This window comes from Syngnathus floridae, chromosome 6 (genome assembly GCF_059516105.1).
Source record: "Syngnathus floridae isolate MCC-2025c chromosome 6, RoL_Sflo_1.0, whole genome shotgun sequence".
Classification (NCBI taxonomy): Eukaryota; Metazoa; Chordata; class Actinopteri; order Syngnathiformes; family Syngnathidae; genus Syngnathus; species Syngnathus floridae.
The window spans coordinates 15,991,129-16,016,782 of NC_142418.1; the positions used below are offsets into that span (position 1 = coordinate 15,991,129).

The window sequence follows — 25,654 nt, forward strand, 5'->3', positions numbered from 1 at the left end:
CAGGGCCACGTTTAATTTCTGAAACAGACGCACTGGGCTGCTCAATTAGAGAACAGGTAAAATAAAATAAAAATGATAAAAATATATGCAAAATTAACACCCAAACTCTCATTTACACCTACGTATTTGCAATTTTTAGAGCGAGCCCCGCATTGTTTTCCTGCACGTATCCCTAAAGTCTTCTTTTCAACATGAGAACATTGAATGACACTCCCTAAAGTCATCACCACAGTATCTATAGAAACCGAATGGAAATAAAGCATTGGAATTGTGAAATATACCGTGTCAAACCTTTCTAGAGTATTCCTTGTGTTTGTGTGGACTGTCACGTGAATCTCTGTACTTGTGATTTAAAATCCCGTTCTCGAGATGGAACTGCTGACCGCGTCCCCTCTGTCAGAAAAAAAAAAATGTCATCAGGCTGAGGCTGATGGTTCCACGGCTTGACGGACAGCTGAACTTATGGACTACGTTTTATCTTCTCCGCCATTTTGATCGGTGACACCACCGGTCGTCTTCGCCGGCCCGTTGAAGTTGATTTGGGGCCGGTGTCAGTGCGGTCGACAGCGTCTCCAAGTGCAGCGCGCTCGCGGTGGATGGATGGTGAGATGAGGACACCGCTAGCGTGAAGCTAACATACGCCACAACTGGAGGAGAGCCCCGCTATGGGCCGCTCCGGGTGACCTGACAGCCCGAGCTTAGACGATGACCGAGGACAATGAGGCCTGAAAGGTAAGCCTCGATTGTCACAAAAAAAAAAAAATGTGTATTATAAAAGAATGTCAAGTGGAAAGTGATGACGCAGAGCCGAGGAGGCTGACTGAGGAGGTCAGCTAGCTAGCTGCTGCTTAAATAGCGTCGTCGTATTAATATGTCAAATATTTATCTTTCCTTCAAGGTATAAAATGAACGCCACAGTCGCTCGTGGAACCTCACTGGGGAATGTATTCTAAATGGGAGAAAAAGACAACTAAAACCCCGCAGTGGTGTTCATTGAATGAATGGTAATTAACGCTTCATTAAGCAGGTTGCTCGGCTTTATTGTTGATGTACAGTAAATGATCTTTTATTTATTTATATAGTGTCTCAATAAGACGCGCAGTGTTGTTTCCTAGCACCAATTACATTCCCAAATTCTCTCCATACAGTTAAGCGCTCGAGCCGCCCCTGACGTCAGCCATGTTTTGGGAAATTGGCCCACACACAGCTTCTCATCTGGAGGCTTTACTGGACAAGGAGGATGTCACGCTCACCGAGCTCATGGACGAGGAGGATGTGCTGCAGGAGTGCAAGGCTCAGAACAGGAGGTCATGATTATATCTCTGCGGCTTCTGCTGTCTGGCTGACTCAACTGACTTTCACTTTCCTTCTCATTGTGCCTCGTGTAGACTCCTTCTGTTTCTATGCCAGGACCAATGCATGCAGGAGCTGGTCCGCAAAATTACCACCGAGCCTCCTGCTGGTATAGAGGAGACCAAGCGATTCAAGTATGTCATTCATTCCCATTTTATAGTCATGGTTACATATGCAAATTCTTTCCGAGCCAGTCAAATAATTTTCTCGCTCTTAATGTTAACTAGCAGGGTGTTGTGTTGTTTTGATTTCCAGGTATTCAAATATCGCATGCGAGCTGTTGACAAGTGACGTGGGTGTGATCAACGACAAGCTGGGCAATGAGGATCCTCTCTTAGAAACCTTGTATGCTTTCCTGGAGCAACCGGCCCCTCTCAACCCCCTACTGGCGTCGTTCTTCAGCAAGACCATTGGGAACCTCATCGCGCGAAAGACTGAGCAGGTTAACATTAAACTCACATTTGCAGAAGCGCAGGAGACTTCATGACGTTGTTTTTGTCGTGCTTAGGTGATTAGTTTCCTGCGGCGGAAGGAGGGATTCCTCGCTTTGGTTCTGAAGCACATCGACACGTCGGCCATGATGGATGTCCTGCTACGACTTATAAGCTGCGTGGAGCCGCCCCCTCTTCGACTGGAGACTCTGACTGTGAGAGACGAAGAAACACAGACAGACAGACACACTTTAATTTCACATTCTATTATCTTGTGTTTATTGTTCCCAGTGGCTGAATGAAGAAAAGCTGGCCCAAAGACTCATCGAAATCATTCACCCGGAGATGGATGACGAGGTTTTGTTCATTTCCGTTAACTATAAATAACCAGCTCCGGCCGCCAACACACTGAAACGAATTTATTTCATCTTCGCTTTGAATGATACTCATAAGCTATGGAGCTTCTATTTTTACGATTCTGAAAAGCCACTCGGGTGTGTCTCATTTCTATCAAGAGGCAGTCCAACGCGTCTCAGACTTTGTGCGACATCATTCGTTTAAGCAGAGACCAGGCCAATCAGCTTCAGGAGATGGCACAGCCCGACCCGTTGCTGACCGCGCTCGAGTCGTAAGTCGCGTAGACGCTTCGGATTGTGCCCTCGGATACGTGAAGAGGACACGTGTCTTTGTTCCGCAGGCAGGAGTGTGTGGAGCGGCTGCTAAGGAACATGTTCTCAGGAGACAGGACCGAGAGCTGCATCATCAATGGGATTCAGGTGCTGCTCACTCTGTTGGAAATCAGGAGGCCTGTGTGAGTGGCCAATCTTTGCTTTTATTAACCTTTCCGCTAGCGGGAAGAGCTTCGTTTCAAGCTCCTGTTTTTTTTTCTCTCCCCGTAACGGCAGCGTGGATGGCGTCATGGACACGCAAGGCTTTGAGAGAAGTTATAACATAAACAGCAGCATCCTTCTTGCCATTAAGCCACACTTGCTTCATTTCCACCAGCTACTTTTGGAGCCTCCCAAAGTACGTTAAGAAGAAGCATAAATGTATTTGGAAGGATTCGTCTCATCTCTTTACCTCATCTAGCGAAATCCGATGCTGACGACTTTGGGCGTGCTGGAGGAACCTTTGGGGAACACTCGGCTGCACGTGGCCCGACTCGTGGCCTCCCTGCTGTACACCAGCTCGGCCAGCCATGCGGTCATCGCGCAGGAACTCTGTCGGCTCAACACAATGGACCTGCTTTTGGTGAGACCAAGCCACGCCTTTTCATGGTGCACCATCATTCAAAAATTTGCACTTTCAGAACTCCTTCTTCAAGTACACGTGGAACAACTTCCTGCACTTGCAAGTGGAGCTATGCGTGGCGGCCATCTTGCGGCCCTGTGCTCACGAAATGAGACTTCAACCAGGACTCCTCTCCCAAGACGTCAAGGCTCCTCAGCAGGAGCAGGCTTCGGCGGACGTCCTCGGGACCCACGACGATTCTGCACATCAATTATTGGTGACGCATGTAGGTATCTGAGGGAATCTTGATGTCGTTTTCTTGACTGATCTCCGGATTTGCTCTTTGCAAAGTTGTTTCAGCATTGCCGCCTTGTTCAGAGGATTCTCCTGGCCTGGGAAGAGAACGATAAAACCCAGTAAGTGTTCATTGAGATTATAACGCCGCTTACCATGGGATGATCTAAGGTTGGACGTTGTTGCAGGTCAGAAGGTGGAATGAGAAGAGGCTACATGGGGCATCTGACCAGGATTGCCAATACGGTTGTTCACAATCTGGAAAAAGGGCCGGTTCACACCCAGATTAGTAATCTCATCAGCGGTGCGTGATCGACGTTAATTTATTATAGAAATGATAAACATGAATATTTTCTACGTACGTCTTGGGCACAAATTAGCATTAGCATATTGCTACTATTTTGGCCCCTCCTGTCTCGGGTTCCGTCTAATTCTATTGGGTTGGTTTCCCTTTGGGCTGCAGAGCTACCTGATGACTGCAGAGGGCGCTGGGAGACTTTTGTAACGGAGACGCTTTCAGAGACCAACAAGAGAAACACCATCGATCTGGTAAACATCTCACCATCCATCCACCTAACAGAGCCTTTGAACTCTCATTTGCGCGTTTTAGGTCGGCAGCGGTAATCCACGGCCTTCCTCGGAAGACGACATGGAAAGCCCCTTCCCAAAAGAACTGACACTCCAGCAGGTTTGGACACACGTTCAAATACCGAGTGTCCTCTGGGATGCTCTGTAAACACAATCTATTTTTTTTTTGCACTTCAGGCTTTCTCCGATTACCAAATTCAGCAGATGACGGCAAATTTCGTGGATCAGTTTGGTTTCAACGATGACGAGTTCACCGATCACGACGACGGCATCGGGTGTGTGTATTACAGTGAGCGTGCGTTTTGATGCTTGGCGGGACTAAGCGAATGCTTCTCTTATTGCAGGGCGACATTTAATCGAATCGCAGAGATAAATATCAACATCGACGTGGGCCAAGACAGTGTGAGTTTACAGTTGAATGTGTTTTTGTACAATACAGTGCTTTTATTATGATAGAACAATTTTTTTTTTCAGGGGGGCTAGTATTGATGAATGAAATTTCAATTTATTTTGATATTTTGTATTAGTAAATTTAATCCTGAGCATGGTCAAATGTTATTATTATTTTTTTCAAACCTTTTTTACAGGCCAATACGGCTTCGTTTGACGCCTGCGCCAAGGAGAGGATACAAGCCTTCGACGATGACGAAGAGGACATCTGGGAGGAAAAAGAATTCAACTATGCAACACAAACCAAGTCAAGAAACAGGTTTGGAGACACAATTGGTGTCGTGGTGTATCGACGCTCATTTATTTGATCTACTCAACGAAGGTTCGGCGGGTCGCAGGCAGCCCAAGGCCAAGCTCCGCCCGGCCAACCGTGCGAGAGGTCGGCAACTTCCGACAAAGCAGCGAGCTCGGATTCTGACGAAGGAGAAGAGTTGAAAGATGACATGGACCCTTTCTCCAGTCAGACGGAGGCCGCAAAAGGTGAGATAGAACGACCATATGATCATCACGCCATTGTTTGGTTCGCTCTGAGGGACTGACGGCTTTTGACAACTGTTCCTCAGACTCGGGCTGGATTGCGGACTTTGGGGAGGTGAACTCAAAAGCTCCGGCGGCAGGCATGGGCTTTGCAGCCTGGGACAGTCCGCAGCCCGCCGCTACTAAAACAGAGGAGAAGGGCTGGGCCAAGTTTACAGATTTCCAGCCTTTCTGTTGGTGAGCCGCCCGAGCGAGGCTAGCAATACTATCTGAGCTGGAAATTGTCCAAGACTTTTGTTTCCACTCATTGACCGCACAACTTGAAGGAGAAGTAAAAGCCTGTGTCAAACTTTAGCAACGTGCAGTTAGTGGCATTTATGAGGGGATCAACAAGGCCGCGGCCACATTCCAAAAAAGAAACCACTCGGCCCGCTCCGATGCGTCTCATCCAGAACAGTCAATCCAAATGAATTAATGGTCACCTAGGGGTGGACGTGGTAACGAGAAAATCGTGTTTCCCACGATATTTTAAGCAATAACTTTTACTGATTTTCCAGTATACTTAATAAAATGCCCACGCTGCGAGGCACCAAATAATTATTCAATATAATTAACGAAATATGTAGTTTTTCTGCCAAATGTTCACCACGTGTGTTTGGAACCCTGCAATAAACGGGGTTCACTGAAGGTATCGCTCGTCCAAGGTGTCAGCCGCTCAATGTTTGGATCATGTCGGGAAATTAAATTTAGAGCTGGGAATGCGAGGAATGTGACCGCCCGGGCTTTCACCCGACTTCTCAAAATGGTTGCATTGTGTCTGCGGTGCTCTCGCTCTCTCAAATTTTTGACATGTTATTATATTTCCTTAGTTCTGAAGCTGGCCCCCAATGCAGCTCCCCCGTGGCCACGGACCTTAGCGCCAAGCCAAGCCAAAATCGTAAGATTTTTTTTTTCACAACAATATAAAAGTTAGAATGAACGGCTCTGTTGAATCAATGAGGACTTGATCTTACCTCCAGCCTGCGTGTGGAGCGTATGCGGGACGAGGAAAGCTCCCCTGGTGGCGTCGGACAGCTCCTCCTCCAGCAGCTCCGACACCGACGAAGACGAGAACAAAATGGGGTCCGCCCGCGCGGCCACCACCGAGACCCTCAACAGGGGCGACGGCAAGGAAACCATCCGGCTGACTGTGGACGCCAAGAACGAGCGTGCCGTGTTCAGCAGGTACGAGACTTGAATGCTACCAACTGCAACAGGCTTTTTTTTTTTTTAACACTTCCCATCATTTGAGTCACTGACAATGTAGTGGTTCACACAGCTCACCAATCAGCCTGGCCTGGTTTTCTTGGTGGCGTAAGAATATTTATTTATTTTTTCTTTATCACTATTTATATATTTATTTATAGTACGTTCTTAAACTTTTCTTTCACATTACACATGGCCTCTTCAAACATTCTTTCCTTGCACGTAACCAGTGCTAGCTCTACAATCTACCGTTTGTCTGCTCACTAAGAGCGTCCGTCCCTCATCTATCCCTCCGAGCTTTCCCTCTCCGTCCCTCTCTTTGTTGCTGTTCTGATATGGCCCCACCTGTCTCTTCCCACCTGTTCCCCCTCCCTCCCTCCCTCGCCCTCAGAGTATTCCGACCAGCCACTCGACGGTATGTGAAGCGTGTGATGATTTCCTGAAGTTTGTATGAGAAAGCAAATAGCGTTCGGAACAAAAGACGAGAAGAGGCGTGTTCTGCTTGTTGCCTTGAACTAGGATGCGTGCGACAATCCAAACTAATTCATCCGTGTGGACTGCACTAACCTACCACAAAACCTTACCATGAGCTTAGCTCATCCCTATTCCCAATACCAGTCCGGCATTAACACATCCATAAATAGTAAAAGGCGTGTCTGTGGCTTCACATGTGTGCCACAGATGTTTGCAATAATGACATATCCAGTGCATCATTTCTTAGTGTCTTCCCTGTGCAGCAAGCGAGTGAGTAAAGAAGCCCCCCCCCCCCCCTGTTTTACCACAAGGCATGCTCTGAAGAAAAAACTTTTTTCTACTCAAGTCAATGCATTAGCACGCCATTTACTAACTGTCCCTATTCAAGCATGGACAATTTGGGGTGGGGGGCAGGGCTTGACACCGTCAACAACAGGTAACGGAGGTGAGCTTTTAACCAGGATGTACAACCGCTGTTTATTTTCATTCTACCGAGAGCGGATTCTGATTCTCTTTTTTTGGGGGGGGGGGTTGTTTTGAAGTCACGCAGAGAAGCCAGCAGAAGACAAAGGGAAAGGAAATGAGGTGGATGCCGAATCTGGAAGGAAAAACGGAGACTGCCCAAGTCCTAGCCAGCAGCCGGCTGCTGTCACACAGTGAGTAGTGTCTATTTACTTGGCACACAGTAGTGGAGCTACTTCCTCAAACGAGCTCGAGGGGCCTTTGTTTACTTAACTACCGAGAGAACCAGGCAGGAGGTGTTCAGCACCACATTTTCTCATAACTGCGGTATTTTGTATTAGATGTTTCCTCATCAAATAGCTCGGTGGCATTTAAGCATCCGCAACGCGTAGATTCTACAGATTTAATGAAGGCGTGGTCACTCGATGCGGAAATGTCACGTATGCACATAATGTTTATTTTCATGGGAGAGAAACATGAAGCTATTTGCAAATCTGTCCTTTTTCTTTGTTGGTCGAACAGAGAGAAGCAGAACTCCGCCAACGGACCGGCCTAACGGGCGTCATCGCCAATATGGATGGCGGGCCCTTCAACGCGCAACCTCGCTGTTTGTTCTATGATTTCTCTTAGCGGCCATGTTTGTCAGTCCGGCGGTTCGTCCCCGCTTGCACGTCCAACAGCCAAATGAGGTTACACGTTAATGATCGGCCCGAGACTAAAAAAAAATAAACAAGTCGGTGGGCTTATCTTGCGCATGAATCAGAGCCTGGTCTGAGTTTCGCAACATTTGACTTGTTAGAAAAAGAAAAGTACAAAAACACCACAAATTAATTTTTCAATTTCAACTAAGTGAATTTAATCCATATCCTTGATATCCATCTTAAGGTCATGGGAAAAAAAGGGCGTCCTGTGCATGGACTTTAAAGTACATATCAAGGACAGGCAAATATTGATTGATATTATGAAATAGCGCATCATGAGTCACTACTCTACTTTAAAACGTGCGTGTGAGAGTCAGCTCTGTCCCAGGTGCAGAGGTGACTCTCAGGTCCGAGGAGATACAAAAAGAAAGCACACCTGAACACACACTGTATTCTAAATAAAGTAAATAAACATCCTCCAAAAAGACACACGTAAGTGCATGCTGCCATTCATACCCGTCCGTCCTCCTCCTCGGAACCTGTCAGTGTACTTATTGTGATATTTGCTCCTGTATTAGATTGTGGCTACTCTTGGTAATATAAACGTAATATAAATGTATAATATAATCATATCTATTTTTGAAACAAAAGATGGAAAAATGTAATGTATGTGTAAACGTGCATTTGTGTGTTGTTGAAATGAGGCAATAATGACGTTTTTTTTTGGGGTATTCCAGCATTAATTCCAGAGGAGTGTGTGCTTGTGTAGTCTTCCATAATATTGCGCTAACAACTTTGTAGCGCGTTAGCTAATCAGCTGAGATTTTTTTTTTTTTTTTTGCATAGCCATTATCTTGTTGGTACTTATATGATGTCAATGACAAAATAAAAACAGCTAGTACCCAGCGTATTGTTTGTTTACTCCAATGTGGAGTTTATTTAGCGGGCTTTCTTTTCCTGCACTTTAAAAACACGCACGTTGGGTTCATTGAAGACTAAATTAATTATCCATAACATCAGCGGCTGACCCGCGACCCAAATAAGGACTGGCGTCATGGAAAATAGATGAATAAAATGATTTGGGTAGATTTGAATCTAATTCACAAGCACTTTTTTTTTTTGAAAAGGCTCTATTAGAATCTGAAGTGGCGCTTAAGTTATGTACTGTACATACATTAAAATGACGTTTTGCTTTCTGCCAAAGCCCTTGAGTAGTTCCAGCCTCTATTTTTTGGCAGCCATTAAAATCCAAACAGTGGTGTTTCCTCACAAGTCAATAATTTAAATTTTTTTTTTTGAACATAAGGAGACACTGCTTGCAAACTGCCCACCTTTTTTTTTTTTTTTTTTAAACAAAACAATCTAAAGTAGTTTCCAGGTGTCACACTTGACATACTTTTTCTGCCCTTGCTAAAATTAGCGGGTGGACCACTGACCCCCCCCCCCCCCGTCTACTACTGGGCTACTGCCAAGACGGAGTCTGCTGGACTCGCTTGAATTGTCTCATGTTGCACTGTGTCATGGTTGTTTTGATGTGGTCATAGCTGTATAGATTATTTATGTGCTCTATGTTGTACGTTCAACCCCTTGAAAATGAGATGGCTGTTCTCTTCAAGGGGCTATCCATCAATTTGAAATGGAAAATTAGGTCACGCTCAGTTGGGAATGGCCGAGTCGTTACATTATTGGCCATACTGAAGTCAGGCCGTTTCGAGGGGGCGGTACTGTCTCATGCAAATGAGCAGCCGCTTTTCAGTTTCTCATATTTATTTTTGCATTTATTTATTTATTTGAAATGTTTCGTCAACTTCTTGCATTTCTACTGCAGCGCTGTGAGGAAGACCTGCATAACCACTAGTCCACCGCGCTGCCATCATCGGATGAAGTTTTACACAAACAACACTTTGTGGCTTGGGGCGGTTTGTCCCTCATCTCTTTTCCAGTGGCCTTTTACTTTGTCATGAGCATCTGCTCCTCACACACACACACACACACACACACACTACGGAAAGGGGAAGGGGTGGAGTTGCGCTGACTATTTCAACTCGTGTTGGAGAAACCTGCCTGTCCGCTCAGAGCTGAGGAGGCGGCGCTTGCGGGGCGTGGGACTCTAGACAAAGAAGACACACTCACTTACTCACTCACACACACACTTACACAAGACACGACTGGAGTTGGACAGCTGGACTCGATCTTCAACTCCTGGGACTATTTTTTCTTTCCCTCCCGCTTGGCGAACAAAGTTGTCAAAAAAAAAAAACGAGGAGCTGCATGTTTTCCAGCTGTGCCGATCCATAAGTTGTGCTACCATATGTTGTGCGTAAATGTGCGCGCGGATAGGCGTGCTCGGGATGGAAAATAGGGGCCGGCTCTACTCTTAGCTGTCCGCCATGGGGGGTTGCCATAGTTACCCCACCGCCACCAAAGCGGACGGCAAAGCTCCTCCTGACGTCTGCGATGGCAAAGTGTAAGTTTTGACATTTTCTTCTTCAATTGTTTGAGAGAAAAAAACAACAACAACAAAGCAGGAATGTTGTCCAGATAAGCGCGTCACATATTTGCACGATGGCATCAGTGAATTCCTTCGGCAGACGAGTAGCGCGGGGCAAAAGCAGGGTGCCCGAGTTACGGCGCAAATGTTTGCTGTTGATTCCAGCCTGGTAAAGGTAAACAGTGCGCACGTCACCTCCACTTGCGCCGTGTTTACGCATAAGCACGCTAAGATGTGGGTCCATTGTGCGTTTTGTGTGTGGACCACAACTCCAGGCAGTACAGGATGTTCACTCCATTTCCTTCTAGCATGCTTTCTTTTGGGGAATTTCCACTAAGGGGTACCGAAATAGGCCCGCTGGACTAATGGTTTGCACATCTGCCTCACAGTCAGACATCCCATATTTGTCCTGCATAGTGCCAAGTTTTGTTTTTGCATCAAATATCAAGTGGGCATGCAAAGAAGAGGGACGGCCTACCTGAAGCATCCAGCCGCTGTTGAACTTAAGCGTGGTTAGCCTATCTGCCTCGCAATCTGAGATTCTGGGTTTGATTCCCATCGTCTGTGGAGCTTTCATGGTTTCTCCTCCTTATGCCGGTTTTCTTTTCCCCCACAACTCCAAAAAGACTCCAGCTCACCAGCAACCCTAAAAAGACAAGTGGTATTAAAAAAAATGAATGGATAGATATTAAAATATGCAGTTTTGTTCAGAATTTGCTCTATGTCAAATCCAAACATATAATAACATATTGCTAGCTATGGATTATTCGTTTATTTTTAGTAAAGAGAAAAATAAATCCAGCAGAATAAGTTTGATTCAAATATTTAGACAATTTCTTTTCTGAGGTCAATTCAAGCTAATATATAAAAAAGCCCTGTGTTATGTCGTACTTGTCAAATTGAACAGTCCTAAAAATTTTTAAATCATATGAAGTATGTACAAAAAAAACTCAGCCAAGCAACACAAACGTGTGACATAGCTAAGGCGAAGAATCCCAGCAATTCCGTCAACGGACATTGTGACATCTGCTAGACAGCAATCAAACAGCACTTTGTCTTCTTGTCACTCACGACGTTCTCCTTTACAGACGCTTTTGTATTTCTTCATCAGATAATAAAACTGTTCGTTTCCAGCGTGTCTGGCGAATATTTTTTTTTTTTACATGGAGCTGAAAACAATTAGACGGTGCATGTCTCCACCGAGTGTGAACTGATGTCACTTCTGCATTGTCCTTCAAAGGGGGCTCAACAACAACATCCTGGAGACGCGTCCGTACCTCCAGCAGGAGTACGCATGTCAGCACATCAACCACACGGACATGTGCGCGCTCACGTCGCTCCCGCCCGGCGTGGACAAAGCCGAGTGGTTGGCCAGCAACAGTCAGTAACTCTTCCGCTTTTCGGCGGTTAAAAAGGACGCGTCGTTTCATTCGCCCCTCTCTTTGCAGCCGTGTCGTTTTTCAAGCACATAAACCTGTTCTCCAGCGCGCTGTCCGAGTTCTGCACCCCCACCACCTGCCCAACCGCCTGTGGACCGGGCGACACGTGAGTTAATGGTGCACGACGCCGTGAAATGGAGCCGTCGGATAATATTGTTATTTATGCCGTCGTTATGAACCTTTAAAAGTCAAACGCGCTTTGTTTGTACTGCTACTGTTGCTCAGTGAAGCCTTGGAAAATTTTTTGGGGGATACATAGACACTTCCATGCTTTACTGACTTTCTATCCTTGTTTTTAGAGTTTATGTTTGGACTGATGATCATGGCAGGAAGCTGAAATGCTCTGCTCCTCTCTACTTTGACTACGCCATGTCCTACATTCAGGACCTTCTCACAGATGAAGAGGTGTTCCCCACAAAAGCAGGTAAAAATCCTTAAGATAGTTTTTTAAAAATGTTTTCTATCTGGCCCAGACATGCTAGGAATTAAACAGAGGCTCACATATTTTGCTTTGAAAGCAGAATTTTGGGTGAACTCCCATTATGAGTCCCAATAAGAACCAAATTTCAAAGACAGATCACAAACAAAACTTTTTTTGTTGACGTCATGTGAGCTAAGCATGCGGGCAGAGATAATTGCTAAACAGCCCCAGATTCCAGAGTAATTAGTTTTGTGTGTAAAGTGAGCCAATTTCGTCATTATGACACGATTTATATTTTTAATTTTGTTTGGTAGCACACCATGAGATTTCCTCAACACCAAAATCCCTCACCTTTGAATTTCAGGCTCAGTTTTCCCCACCGGCTTCATCTTCCTGGTGCAGAAGGTGTTTTTGTTGCTGTTCAGGACTCTGGCCCACATCTACTGGTCTCACTTCCGACAGACGCATGCGCTGGGCCTGCACGCTCATCTCAACACGCTTTTTGCGCACCTCACGCTCTTCTGCCGGCAGCACGCCTTGCTGGACGCCGAGGACACTGAACCGCTGCAGGACCTTATCTCGGCTCTGGGATTGCAGGGAGGAACACAGGACAAGAAATAATGACTTGGAAAGTTTTGCTCGACAATATCAGGCTCTCGTTGTGTATAGTTAAAGTTGTGATTGAAATCTTGTTAAAAAAGCCAAGACATTATTTAATTGAAAGAAAAAACACAGACTCACTGGACTTTAAGTGACAACCCAATTCAATTGTGTTAAATATGCACACCCGCCATGAAGTATGTTATAATCTTGTCAAGACTGCATGATACACACACACACACACACACACACACAGTATATCCTCCAGTGAATGACGTATGGAACGACGTGACTTGTCTTTGTATGCATTCTTGTGCCAGAAACATTTGTCTGAAAAATAAATATGATATGATGTATTTTGGGGTCACCAGCCAATCACAGGCAGCACAAACAAGACAGAAGAGAACCTCGCGTGCATGTTTTTGGAATGTGATAGGAAACTGGCTCATTGTTGGGCAAACAGCGACGCCTGCTGGTGAAAACTTGAATAGCTGTCAACAGATGAGACAAGTGCACAAAGTGATGCTATGCTACAGCCATTTTCTATTGGCTTAATTGTCCCCATTACAATTACAAATAGCTGAAGAAACAAGCTCCAAAACTGAGGAGGGTTGTTTCGAAATACAATTCATCGGAAGAGGACCAACACTGATATTTTGCTTGATGGGTTTTGGGGCACATGTTCTGCCTTCGTTGAGGCTCACGACATTGGAAAGTGAGCTTAAGAGTGTAATACTGTAAAGTGCTGAGTCACGGACAGCCAGCAATTCAGCTGTTTAATTAAGAGCTGAAAGAACCGAGTACAGGACGTCCTCGTAAATCTGCTTCACAGTCTCAGCTTGTCACCCCCGTCGTCCTTTCACTACTAAAACGTTGAATGGGGAAACTACTTTTTTGTCACTCATAAATAAATAGGTCGATTCTCCAATCTTCCTGTTTTATGGGTCAGGCCTTTTTATGAGGAGTTTATGGAGTCATTTTCACTTTCGCTGAACGTTTGGAGGCCTGAAGACTTGGGGATTGGTGGCAGCGCTGGTGAGGCAATTCTCGGCTGGCCTCACCTGTAACCAAAATTTGAACGTTTGTTTCTTTAAACTGTCTATATTTTCATTTTGTAGCGGTTTTTCAATGCACAGTAATGACGATGGTGTTGTGGTAATCTTGTATTGGTGTTATCTAAACGATTTTTGTAAGACACAGTGAGCCTTCCTCCTCCTCCTCCTCATGGTTCCCTCCTCAATCTGACTCTCCAAGCAAGAAACCCAAATACTCCCCCCTCAAAAGAGCACTTGTCATCTACTGAGAAGACGACACAAGTTCAAATTCAAGACATTCCTCAAAGTATAACTCACTCAGGGGATCGTTTCGGCCATTTCCCCCCCCGCACAATCTGAGGCTTTAAACAAACCTTGCTTCTGCGCGATAAAGCGGCTCTTGTGACTCCGCTGCACCGTCATGTGCGCGCTGCTGCCGGCGTGGACGTGCCTTGTTTTCGGTCTACTGCCACTGGAAATCCAGACTCGAGCGCTGTTCAACCAGAACCTCCAGAGTGCCAGACACAGGTAGGACGGGTCATTGCTTATAATTGGCCATAAAAGTGCTTGAGAGGCAGCAATGACGCCGATAAGACACCATTTGTTTTGGTCAATTAAATGCGCACCTCGCTGCGACGTGAAAACAAAATTAATTCGGAACTAATATTAGATTGTTTTGTTTTAATAGCTTTTCTTAGTTGGCGTGCTTTTGAATATTAAATCTAGTTTCTTTGATTAGAGTTTGAGTAAAGAGTTTTTCTTTTACCTGCGCAGTAATCGTCTACCAGGGTTGTGAGTGAGGACCCCAAACATTGTTCCTCTAATTGTGCCTCATTTATATTAAAAAAAATAAAAATGTTTTAACATAATTATTTTCTGGATGATTTTCATTATCTCTTGTAGTATGATGTATGAACTAAAAAGATCTGTATAACAAAAACTAAATGAGTAAAATAGTATAGCACAGTAGTAGTATAATATATATTATAAGCATTTATAATCAGGCAATTTAAAGACGAACTTGCCATTTTATGACGGTCCTTTTTTAAAAAATATATATATTTTCAAAGTTTTTATAAATGTAACTTGTTTTTTATCTGGATGAACTTTGAATCAATGTTTTATGTATTAATTAATTAAATGAATGAATAGAGAAATAAATAGAATTTTGCCTCGAGTACTGCATGACCTAGTGAACGGGAAGTTGGCCTCGAGTTGGAAGATCTGCAAGTGAGTGTCTGGGTGTGAGTTGTGGTCTACAGCTGCTTCTTACAACTGATCATTTTGTATTTGACTTTTTGTCCTCTTCAATTTAAAGTGGATCTTGACAATGGTTGCTCACATGCGAGGGTATTTACAGTACTTGTCTTATAATGTAAACAAAGATGGGGTATAATCAACAGATTGTAAAAAAATAATAACAATAGTTTCTCAGGCAATGCAATGGAGCATGAGGAATGAGGTCATTACTTTCACCAGAGGTGAGACGGAGGTGAGGGAGATTTAACGGGATTTGGGACAAGGACACATGTGCTTTGTGAGGGGCCGTCTTGCGGTTTAAAATAAAAAAAAAAAAGCCCCCTGGTGAGCTGAGGTAGACGCCAACTTACTTTTTGTCATCGATGAGCAATAATTATTGAAAAGGAGCATATTTACATCTTTAAAAAAAATCAGTTCCTGCTTTATTTTTGAATGTTGCAAGGTGAGACCTTATTCTCAAACTATTATGTAAGGGAGGGGGAAAAAAATGAGTTTCATAAAGGTTTGCACAGCAGGGGGTCCACTAAAGAACAGCGGCTGGTGGGAAAGTGGAGGATAGAAGTGAGCGTGACGGATTTTACACAATACCATCACTGGCAACAAGTATAGTTGAAGGTTAAAAAAAGTCAAACATGGATGTATCTTCTCGTAATTAAGGATCGTGACAGAGGATGGAGTGTTTGGAACCTTTGGGGGTTATTTAGTTTAAATATGCAATGTTTCTTTTTTTTTTTTATATGAGAGTTTTACATTTACCAAACAGCCTGAAGAAAGCACCGTTTGTTTCTTATTTAGAGCACTATTTGCCAAAGAAGACCAAACATTTATTTGGGATTTATTGGTATCATTAAAGTCAGTTAATAGTGAGTTTCTTTTTTTTCATGATGGGAAAAATACACTTGAATTTTGTTTGTGGTTGCGTTTTGGTGGTAAGTGCCAAAGTTTGCAGCCAAAAAAGAAAGATCAGAATACCAGTCAGGATTTCTTAGAGGATAAAGCTTTCAGACAGGTTGGCGCTATTTTCACACTAAAACAAACAATTCAAATTTGACTGTGAATTGGAATCTGCGCTGTAATTAAAGGAGACACGATACCATGGTGACAAACATTTTCTCAATCAATCGAGCATGTTTTCATGTAATGCTAAGCTAATACGTATCCAACAACACTGCAGCTCTGCTTCAACTTTTCATTACATTTCCCCTTTAAGCAATTCGGAAATGTACTCAACTCTTCAAACTGTACTGAAACAAATTGTTTGAAAGCAGCACCGAGAGTCACCATTTTTTTGAGCCTCACAAACGAGTTATTCTTGTTCACCTCTGAAATCCAAAAATGCAAAGAAAAAAGGTTCAGGCTATTGTGATGATCTCAGCTAGGTGAGACAACAGTGAGGTGAGAAGAAAAGCACTTTCAATTCCCTCTTAAGAGGAAGTGGTGCTTTTTTTTTGGTCCCTTCTTGCGCAACAATTGAATTCCTTCGCCGATTAACTGGCAAGATTGATTCTCAGCTATAGCAGCATAGACTGCAAGTTTTGATTTGAGGGTTGTAATCAACCTTTGATGAAACGATCACAGGCCTCGTGACGATGGTTGAAGCGAGGAAAACGTCATCGTGGTCGCTTACAGTGAAACCCCGCCCATTCTGTTATTACCCCAAGACTTATTTTTGTGCTCATTCTGTAACTTCCTAAAATGCTACAAAATAGTGGCTTGCCTAATAGGAAAGTAGTAATTGCTATCAAAGAAGTATCGTTAAAATGATACATCTCGATTGTAAGTGTCGTTGGGTGAAACTGGTGCAACTGATGATGTTGAATTTAACATTTTCCACGACACTTACGAGTGACATTTTGCGTTTGTGTAGTCGCCCTCCGGCACCGTGAAAAAGAAAAAAACCTTTTTTTTTTTTTTTTTTGCAGCTCCTCCAAACACATGACGCCTTCTAACAAGATGCCGCCTACGCCTGATTATGCCCCGGCCCTCGACGACACCATCGCTCTGGCAGAGAGCCATTTTGTCTGGCCGGTCTTTATAACAAAGAAGCCGCCATCTAAGTGGTTTGAAGTGTGGCCGGGCACACCGGGACGGTCCCGAGGGCGTCGCCACACCTACGCCCAAAGGGCCCGCGGGCAGCTGATGAGGGCGGGCTGCGTCCTGGGCACCTGTCAGGTGCAGAACCTCAGCCATCGCCTCTACCAGCTGATCGGTCGCAGGGGCAGGGAAGACTCCTCCCCCATCCATCCTCGGAGTCCTCACAGCTACGGCTGACATTTATCTCATCCGTTTGCTTTTTGATATATTTTGCATTAGTATTGTTAAACAATTTTACACGCAGTACATTTAACCACTTTTAGGAAATGCTATTTAAGTTATTTATGAAAACATGAGCATAACTCTTATATTTTGTTAATTAATTGTAAATAATAAAACCAGTTTAGGATATTGAGTTTTAACTCCATTTACAAATGGCATAGCGCACTTGTTTATTTTGAAATATCAAACAAGGCCCTTGAGCGCAAACGTTTTTAAAAATAACAACAGGTGGTGCTGTTTTTCTTCACCCCTGTTGGGGGCAGCAATGTTCACTTTACTATCCATTTTCACACATTGCTGGAAAGTGTACGACCTTTTTTTGTGTTAATATACAATACAGTACTTTCTGTAAAATTATAACTGTAGGAAAAACTTTGGTTTCTTTTAAAGAACTTGAACTATAACTAACCATGACAAGTGCCACATGGCAAGCGTTTTCCATCGTCCAAATTTCAACCCTACTGCGTCATAATTCTTTCTTGCCCCATGTGACAACAACTAAATAACAAAGATCAAAATGGTTTTTATGCTTGGAGGAGGTCATGCTTACTTTTCTACATTATCCTTCAACCCTACTGTCAATAAATAAGTGCCTGAAGAGGAGACCAAAGGACAGCCCGACCACAAAAAAAAGCCCACAAACAGCCAAAAGAACAACTCGTGCACTTCCAACCAATCGAAAGAGGGTCGGCATTTTAAATGGAAAAGTAATTTATCCATGCAATCCACATTCTTCACAGCGAGTGTAAGGAAGCCTGAACTGACTGATTTTCTTGGCCTTAACATTCTATGCCTTTGATCTGTATTTTTTTTTTTTAACTTTACAAAGTAGCCTGCACAAGTGACGAGAGATGTTTACCTGAAGTGAACTGTGTTGAGGGGAGAGGAGGAAAAAAAAAAAAAACCACAGCTGCCATTGTGCAATAAAACACAAGTAATTATGTGTGTGTGTGTGTTTATAGATTCTACATCTTGTTTGAGGTGCAATGTTATTGTTTTTAAGAGCGATAATAGCAACATTTATGATCAGGAACACACATGGGGAAAATTACTCTTGTTTAACAACACACAACCAAACACACAAGAGGAAAGTCCAAAGCATCAAATTTGTCAAATGCTAGATTGCCTCTTTCTTAAATTCTTATATTAATCACGTTAATGTTTGAACTGATCAAATAAATGTAAATATCAAACAAATAAGTAATTCACCTGCATTACGGAGGAGTTTGTACGTTTTTCAAAATCGGACTATTTTCAGCGACATTAAAGTTTGAGTTGAGGGTGACAAAAAAAGCACATCGCACATTTCTCGGTGAGGGAAAAACAAGTTACTGGAAAACGTGATCATTGGTGAGATTACATAAACACACAAAAGGTCAAGGTTGAACACAGGCACGACATTTGGTTAAACTGTGACCGGACACAACATATAAATTGGTGACATAACGACAACTTGTCATTGACAAGCATGAGTGTCATCAACTTGGTAAGTGGGCTTCTTCTACAGTCAAAAATACGTGACACGTAAAGCTAAAAGTCTTTCTTTTTTTTTAAACAACTACAGGGTCCAGACCCGTATCTGGCTTTTCAGCCAAATCTGAAACCCGAAACCAAAAAAGAAGACTACAGAAACTTTGCGGCAAGTTAAACACCGTCTTGTCAATGTTTTAAATCCAGCCTAAAATTCAACAAATTTAATGATTATAAATTTTCAGTAGATAAATCCTACCTCTTTTTAACTTTGAAAAAAATAATTCAAAATTTCTTGAGATGGTTTGTTTTTGTTTTGTGTAACATTCAAAATGATATTTAAAAAAGGGAAACGTACAGAATTAAAAATGCCGGGTTACAAATTGGACCCAAGCAAGGAGTTGGGTCAATTTGACCCATATTTGCAATGTTTTGCACAACAATTAAGTTCTATGTGATGAAGGGGGAGAAAAAAAAGCTTCCCACGTTGAACTCGCGCATTTCAGACGGGGAGTGTTGCCGATCATGTGTACAACACATACAAGCTGATGCACACCAACCAGAACGTGGACTTTGTCAAGCGAAAGGTGAGGCTGTTCCCACTAACACACATTCTCTGAATCCAGTTTTTGTAAACTTGATCAATCGATTACCTATTACGTCACTGAGCCTAAAGACTAGAAGTAGATCAACGGTACCTTTGGGTCATCCCCGCAGCATTTGGAATGGAGCAGCTGCAGCCACGCCCAAATGTCCATGATGGACGCCGTCATGTCTCTGGACCAGCTAGTGGACGAGTCTGATCCAGATGTGGACTTCCCAAACTCCTTTCACGCCTTCCAGACGGCCGAGGGAATTCGCAGGGAACACCCGGACAAAGGTATGCAATCACAAATCAGATGAATAAATAATAACTGAATAAATAAATGCTACTCACCATTGTGACGCCAGACTGCATCATGGAGGTCTTTTTTTTTTTTTTTCAGACTGGTTCCAGCTTGTAGGTTTGATTCACGACGTTGGGAAGGTCTTGGCGCTGTGGGGAGAACCTCAGGTAAGATTTTTTTTTTATTTTTATCTAATGTGTGTAATTTTTACAGGACATTAGAAAGAATTTTGAAAACTGTCTTCATTCTCACCACATTTGCTGAGATGACTCTCAGACAGGCAATTATTAACGATGCAAATTTTCAAAACGGACCTGGGAGATACTTTACGTGCATGGAAAAAGTCTTAATCCTTGTCCACAGTGGGCGGTGGTGGGCGACACGTTCCCCGTGGGCTGCGCCTTCCAAAACTCCATCGTGTTCCGCGACAGCTCCTTCCAAGACAACCCGGACGACACAAATCCCAGCTACAAGTAGATATTCTCCCGATAAAACTGACACCTAAACACGGGATTCGTTGTCAAGGTTTGATGGGCCGATTTTGACTGAAATGAAGTCGAGCAAATTTTTGTATGCCGTTGCAATTTTTATTTTGACTGAGATATTTGTCATTTATTTTGCTTGTTTTCTTCAGCTCGAAATATGGAATCTACAAAGCAAATTGCGGGCTTGATAATGTTCTCTTGTCCTGGGGTCATGATGGTGAGGACAATTCATCATATTTTTTTTTTAATATTATGCATTAAACTATTTTTTTGTACCCCAGAGTACCTTTACCGCGTTCTGCAGTTCAACAAGTGCAGCATCCCCGAGGCGGTGAGTAACACGCGGTCGCCGTCACATGTGGACTCGACGTCACGCTATGTTTGTGTGACCTCCACGTAGGGTCTCAACATGATCCGCTACCATTCCTTCTACCCATGGCACTCCCAAGGCGACTACATGTACCTGTGTGACGACAAAGACCTGCAAATGCTTCCTTGGGTGAAAGAGTTTAAGTGAGCTGCGTACAATTGGTTTGATGCAGTTATTTGTAAATCAGGTTAAAAAAAAAAGTCAAATTTAAATGTAATTGAAAAAAGTAAAAATGTAATATACATTAATAATTTAATTAATTTTCTAAATAATGAATTATTATTATAAACATTGGGAAAATCCTAACTAGCTAATAATTTTAGCTAATACTAGTTCATTCGTGTGCGTTTTCCCTGCAGCAACTTTGATCTCTACACAAAAGTGGCCGAGCTGCCCGACATGGAGAAGCTGCGTCCGTACTACCAATCGCTGATCGACAAGTACTGTCCCGGGATATTGAAGTGGTGAAACCTGCCACTGAACAACAAATTCTTTTTTTTTTTTTTTTTAAATCCATGCTCATTTCTACTATTTAGTAGCTGTATTTTTTTTTTGTGTGGACAGTATGAACGAGTTATTGGATAAAAATATCTTTCAGGACAATCATTTATTTTCTTTCATTGTTTTTGTGTAAAAAAATGTTTTTTTCTGTGTGTGTAGTGCACACACAGAAAAGGCACATTTGTGTTTCGGCTTTGACAACTTTCCGGGTTCATGATGGCTGTTCACAAGTGAGTGTTTTCCCGAAATATAATTAAATCATCCAAAGTGCATGTACACAAGTGAGCCGAAACAGGAAGTACAAATATATACACACACATACCTCTTTGCTCAATTTGGTAACATCAGCCATTTTCTCTCACATTTCTTGGGCTTCTGACTCTTCTTCCTTCTCCTCCTCTTCATCATCATTGGTGACACCATCTCCGTCGTTCTCCTCAACATCCTCCACCTCATCATGATCTTCATCATCCTCGTCTACCGTCTTCTTCACATCGGGCAGAATGTCTTTCTGATCGGAACTGTCCGCGGCGTGTTTTTGTCCCTTGGGCATCGCCAGCAGCAGGCACAAGGTGGCGCTGCAGCCGACCAGGGTCCAGATGAGCTCCGGAGCGGGGACGCCCGACACCTGGGCGCGCATCCACCGCACCGCTCGGGCCACGGTGGAATTCACCTGGCGGCGTGAAGACGACTTGTCCTGCCAAGTTGTTATTCAGACGTTAATAAGTCCTCAGGTACTAAATGTGTGAGTGAGTACCTTGAGTCCATGTTGATCCAGCAAGCTCTCGAGGAATGGGTGGCCCAGATGTACTACGGGATAAAATTCTTCATTGTAGACCCGCCTCCACCAACGCTCCGGGTATGATCTACACACAGGGAGCAGTGTGTTATTCACTTTTTGTAAGAGAGGCAATTGTGAGTAATACAGACCCGTCCTCTTTGGGTTGCGTGAACCAGTATCTGTAGCGGTGGGCTCGCAGGTAGGTAGGGGGCTGCTGGTGGAAAGGGTAACGAGTGATGTCCGTCTGGATCAGCTTGATGACTAGCAACACCAACGTTAGGAGACATTGATTGTGTATACAAGTCGGAGAACTAGACATATTTGAAAAACTACCAGTTCCTAGTGAGGCGTCGTCGTGCAATGGTTGACAAGTTAAATTGTTAGCAAGCGTAACAAGTAGTTGTCAACTTGTGTAGTTTAGCCTCATTAGTATTCACATATGTCAAGACTGGATAGTGATGACACTAGTGATGTAAGAAAATGTGACAGGGGATTGGGTGTAGCCAGGCGTGCAGCATATTTGACATTTTAAGCAGAGCGACTAGATGCAAATTTTATTTTCAGAACCGGCCGTACCGTCCGTCTTGCCCTGGAGCAGTCGGTACACGAGACTGCTGAACCACGGTGCCTGTGTGTTGTCCCCGAGGGCAGCGAACCACATCTGCCAGTCCAAACGGGGTTGGTGGGGCGTCACCACCGGGGGCGGAGCGCTCAGATTGCCAGGTTTGTACATAAAGTCGATTTCCTGCAAGGGGAAGAAAAATACGTGCCATAAAAAATTAACAGTAATATAGATAATAAATCAATATGTAATAAATACATTATTATAATTACAAATGTTAATCCACCCCTTCATCTCTTCTCTAAACTTAATTTTTGAGGAATTTAATGCAGCTGATGGTGGCCAGACGTTGAGAAATTCTCTGCTGCCACCTTGTGGTCGAACACCCAAAGCGCACTTGAAAATCAAATTTCTGCTCACAATGTAAAGACCAATTGTGCTCACTACTGTACATTTATATTCAGAAAGGTCAAACTCCTTTTATGGGGCACTTTATAGGGGACAGGAAGTGGTTCTGGTCAAAGAATAAATTTTGCTCCTCTCACCGTCCAGGTGATGCCGTCGTGACTTCCCTCTAGGACGACCTCAGGCCGCCCGCCCACGCCAGTCATCCTTCGGAACAACCCGTAGGAGTTAACCAGCTGGTAGCGATCCACCAGGCTGTACACTTGACGCACGCCGGGCCACAGCTTGGCATTGGAGTCATATTCTATGTAGGTAAAAGGCATCTGCAAAAAAAAAAACATTTCTCACAAATGGACAAAGATATTCAGCAATTCAAAGTATTGGCTCCGGCGTCACAGCCGAGTCATGGGCGGAGAAACTGCGTAGCGGCTCATAACCAAACTCATAACTCACTCACAGAGATGTTGTGGGAAATTTGCACCAAAATTTTCCATCCCTCATAGATACAAACATACATTTTCCATAATACATCCGCAATTTTATGCTTCCAACAGCTTGGAAAGCAATTTGTTGAGGTTGCTTTTCAGATAATGCAAGCTCCACACTTTGAGTAGAACTTCGACGTGTCCTGATACTTCTGACCAGCGAACCCTCAACTCACCAGACTGATGGTGAACATGGTGGCCGCGGCAGCAGCAAACAGCATCCACTGAAGTGTAGACCAGAACCTCCTCAAGAAACCAGAGACACATGCACACCTGCGGAGAAACATTCCAGTTTTTAAACATCACAACTAATCACCCTCACAGAGAGGTGGTACCTGAACATGGCCGTGACAATCTCCCAAGTGAGGGAGAGAACACCAACCCACACGCAGGGGAAAGTGACACTCTTTAAAAAGTTGTTAAAGTGGTGGTAGGTGAAAGCTGAAAGAATTGGGGGGAAAAAAAATTAATTTTGCATGTCTTCAGCAAAAGACCAAGTGTGTAGTACCCGTTTTAGAAGTGATGGCTTTGGTCGTCGTGTCCACTTTCAGGTCGAAACACACGATGGCGCCAAAGATAACCATAGAGGAGACAGCGAGCTCCAACATGTAACACGGCCAGGACCACAGTTTGGAGTCTAATGGAGGACATCATGTATGAAATAGTATTATCCCAAGAAAACTGAGGTCAATTTTTCACTTCAGTGTGACCCCTCTTTAAAGAAAAAAAAAAACATTTCTCGTCATCTCCTTTAACTCACCTTTGTGTTCATTGGGTTCTGCTGTGCGCAGCCAGAAGCGCACATGCCGGTCGTCCAGCAAGGACACGCAAAGCGCCAAGGTCAAAAGGTTAAAGAAGTTGTAGTTGCCTGACAAAATGATCAGCACTTGCAGCATCACCTGCATAAAAAGGTGTGTTAAGTCATTGAAATGACGTTGGAAAATTTTCTGCAGCCAGCCCAGACACGTAGCGCCGCTCACCTGCAAGTAAAAAGCGCCGAGTCGGAGCCTGCGCAGAGGACTGAAAAAAAGTAGCGGCACGGCGATCTCCACAACGAAGGCGCCCACTACGCTCAGCTTCTGCCACCACGCTGGCAACTGGTGGGCAAACCAAGCCAGTGGGGTGGGAATGCACTGGGTTTCATAGTGGTAATTCAACGCTGGTTCACATAAAAGGGAGTCATACACCAAACATGAGTTTACTCCTGCCAAAAATATTTTGAATAATTTCTGAGTGAATGGTAAATGGTGTCGTACCAGTTAAGCCCCACCAAGTTGGACAGCGTGAGGTGAGCTTCACTACTCCGGAGGCAAACATCAGACGGAAGAGGAGCCACCGGATGAGCCAAAAGGTGATGCTGTCGTGCTCTCGGACGGCTCGAGACCCCCTGATGAGAGTCAATGGAGCCACCAGGATGCAGAGGAAGCCCGCCTCCAGGAGCAGGTTATCCCTGGGAGAGTAAATACCAATAATTAAACTGGCCGCCATTTTATGAGCGTGACCACTCACCATTGGAAGTAGAGGAACACCTGCCCCACCTGCCACACAAGCAAAGTGAGAAAAATACCACACACCACATTTTCATGTTCAGCAAAACGACAACATTACCTGGTACATGGACAAGTACAAAGCCCAGAGGCAGAAGAAGACCAGGCTGTCTCGCAGCGCCGCCACCAGTGTGGCGGCCAGGCTGAGCGCCGCCCCGACCAAACATAGCAACTCCATAGCCGTGTGCGTGTCAAGGCCCAGGTGGGGGCTCAGCCATAGTAGGGTGGGCGAGGCCAGAAGTTGCTCTCCCAGAGGCTTGCCGCTAAAACGGAGCTGCTTACGAGCCGGTAGGAGACCATCGTTGCCATAGAGACCTGTAAAATCACCAAAGAGATTGATTTTGATAAATAAATAAATAGGTGGATTTCCGAGCGTGCTTTGCACTTCTTGTAAATGGTTGTTACTTTTTATTTACTTTGTTGTGAGTGTGTTGTCTTTTTATGAAGAAAAAGAGGAGGAATTTCTCCCTGGAATTTGCCAGTGTGGTACACTGGGAATTGTGGGTAATGTAGTTTATATCTGACTCAAGTATGTGTCCTCAGATTAGCTTGTGTATTTTGATTAATGTTCTCGTAGCTTCGCTTTTCAAAGTAAGGGAGTATTCCAGAACCTCCCCGAGCCACGTACGCCGCTGTGAAGAGTTTTTAAACTAACATTAGCAAGAAAGCTCGGGAAAGCCAACGACCGACAGTATGGCATTCTTCCCTTCCCCCATGAAGTTGTCTTACCTGGGATTTGCACGTAGAGCGAAACAAATGCAATCAAATAGATGACCGCCATGCACCAGAGGAACATGCGCCGTGGCAAAACGATTTCCCCCATGTTTGGAAGTGAGCGTGATGATGGGCGGGACGACGGAGTGGCCGCGGGACGTTCAAGTAATTTACGCCCGGGGAGAACGCGAAATAGCCGGGTGCGTTGATGGTGAGACTCACTAGCGACACCCACCGACAC

At 44.1% G+C, this 25,654-nt stretch overlaps 5 protein-coding genes and 1 long non-coding RNA gene across 12 annotated transcripts; 4 read left to right on the forward strand and 2 right to left on the reverse strand.

Moving 5' to 3' along the window:
• Window positions 1-18: 18 nt before the first annotated feature.
• On the forward strand, window positions 19-8,551 carry ppp6r2b (protein phosphatase 6, regulatory subunit 2b). The gene is made up of 24 exons (XM_088379618.1): window positions 19-732; window positions 1,149-1,307; window positions 1,389-1,487; window positions 1,609-1,795; window positions 1,862-1,999; window positions 2,076-2,141; window positions 2,300-2,412; window positions 2,482-2,595; window positions 2,690-2,810; window positions 2,874-3,035; window positions 3,094-3,300; window positions 3,366-3,430; window positions 3,497-3,612; window positions 3,772-3,857; window positions 3,919-3,996; window positions 4,074-4,171; window positions 4,241-4,298; window positions 4,484-4,605; window positions 4,669-4,826; window positions 4,910-5,060; window positions 5,693-5,760; window positions 5,843-6,047; window positions 7,085-7,198; window positions 7,527-8,551. The coding sequence occupies exons 2-24, from the start codon at window positions 1,180-1,182 to the stop codon at window positions 7,558-7,560; spliced, it is 2,688 nt and encodes an 895-aa protein (XP_088235744.1). The 5' UTR covers window positions 19-732; window positions 1,149-1,179; the 3' UTR covers window positions 7,561-8,551.
• LOC148396888 (uncharacterized) lies at window positions 1,020-12,603 on the reverse strand. Of its 7 annotated transcripts, none has more exons than XR_015859187.1 (8): window positions 12,348-12,603; window positions 10,615-10,782; window positions 5,837-6,010; window positions 4,473-4,554; window positions 3,871-4,038; window positions 2,865-3,406; window positions 1,813-1,997; window positions 1,020-1,459 (listed from the first exon to the last, which is right to left on the reverse strand). It is a non-coding gene; the product is annotated as an uncharacterized LOC148396888 (long non-coding RNA). The 7 variants fall into 7 exon arrangements; XR_015859185.1 differs by having other exon boundaries at window positions 1,020-1,456; window positions 2,865-3,566; window positions 3,671-4,038; XR_015859182.1 differs by having other exon boundaries at window positions 2,865-3,566; window positions 3,671-4,038.
• LOC148396889 (MOB kinase activator 2) lies at window positions 9,711-12,952 on the forward strand. The gene is made up of 5 exons (XM_088379623.1): window positions 9,711-10,112; window positions 11,377-11,516; window positions 11,585-11,681; window positions 11,875-11,999; window positions 12,361-12,952. The coding sequence occupies exons 1-5, from the start codon at window positions 10,036-10,038 to the stop codon at window positions 12,615-12,617; spliced, it is 696 nt and encodes a 231-aa protein (XP_088235749.1). The 5' UTR covers window positions 9,711-10,035; the 3' UTR covers window positions 12,618-12,952.
• A 148-nt stretch (window positions 12,953-13,100) lies between these two features.
• adm2b (adrenomedullin 2b) lies at window positions 13,101-18,147 on the forward strand. Its single transcript, XM_088379624.1, has 2 exons — window positions 13,101-14,158; window positions 16,813-18,147. The coding sequence occupies exons 1-2, from the start codon at window positions 14,052-14,054 to the stop codon at window positions 17,159-17,161; spliced, it is 456 nt and encodes a 151-aa protein (XP_088235750.1). The 5' UTR covers window positions 13,101-14,051; the 3' UTR covers window positions 17,162-18,147.
• Window positions 18,148-18,616: 469 nt separating this feature from the next.
• Window positions 18,617-21,024, forward strand: miox (myo-inositol oxygenase). Its single transcript, XM_088379621.1, has 10 exons — window positions 18,617-18,692; window positions 18,771-18,845; window positions 19,183-19,263; window positions 19,394-19,556; window positions 19,663-19,730; window positions 19,927-20,036; window positions 20,198-20,265; window positions 20,330-20,379; window positions 20,449-20,561; window positions 20,778-21,024. The coding sequence occupies exons 1-10, from the start codon at window positions 18,675-18,677 to the stop codon at window positions 20,884-20,886; spliced, it is 855 nt and encodes a 284-aa protein (XP_088235747.1). The 5' UTR covers window positions 18,617-18,674; the 3' UTR covers window positions 20,887-21,024.
• On the reverse strand, window positions 21,007-25,609 carry lmf2a (lipase maturation factor 2a). The gene is made up of 14 exons (XM_088379619.1): window positions 25,429-25,609; window positions 24,761-25,014; window positions 24,662-24,690; window positions 24,409-24,602; window positions 24,133-24,311; window positions 23,913-24,051; window positions 23,661-23,789; window positions 23,488-23,593; window positions 23,329-23,425; window positions 22,808-22,990; window positions 22,277-22,445; window positions 21,850-21,961; window positions 21,677-21,785; window positions 21,007-21,616 (listed from the first exon to the last, which is right to left on the reverse strand). The coding sequence occupies exons 1-14, from the start codon at window positions 25,520-25,522 to the stop codon at window positions 21,278-21,280; spliced, it is 2,133 nt and encodes a 710-aa protein (XP_088235745.1). The 5' UTR covers window positions 25,523-25,609; the 3' UTR covers window positions 21,007-21,277.
• Window positions 25,610-25,654: the final 45 nt, after the last annotated feature.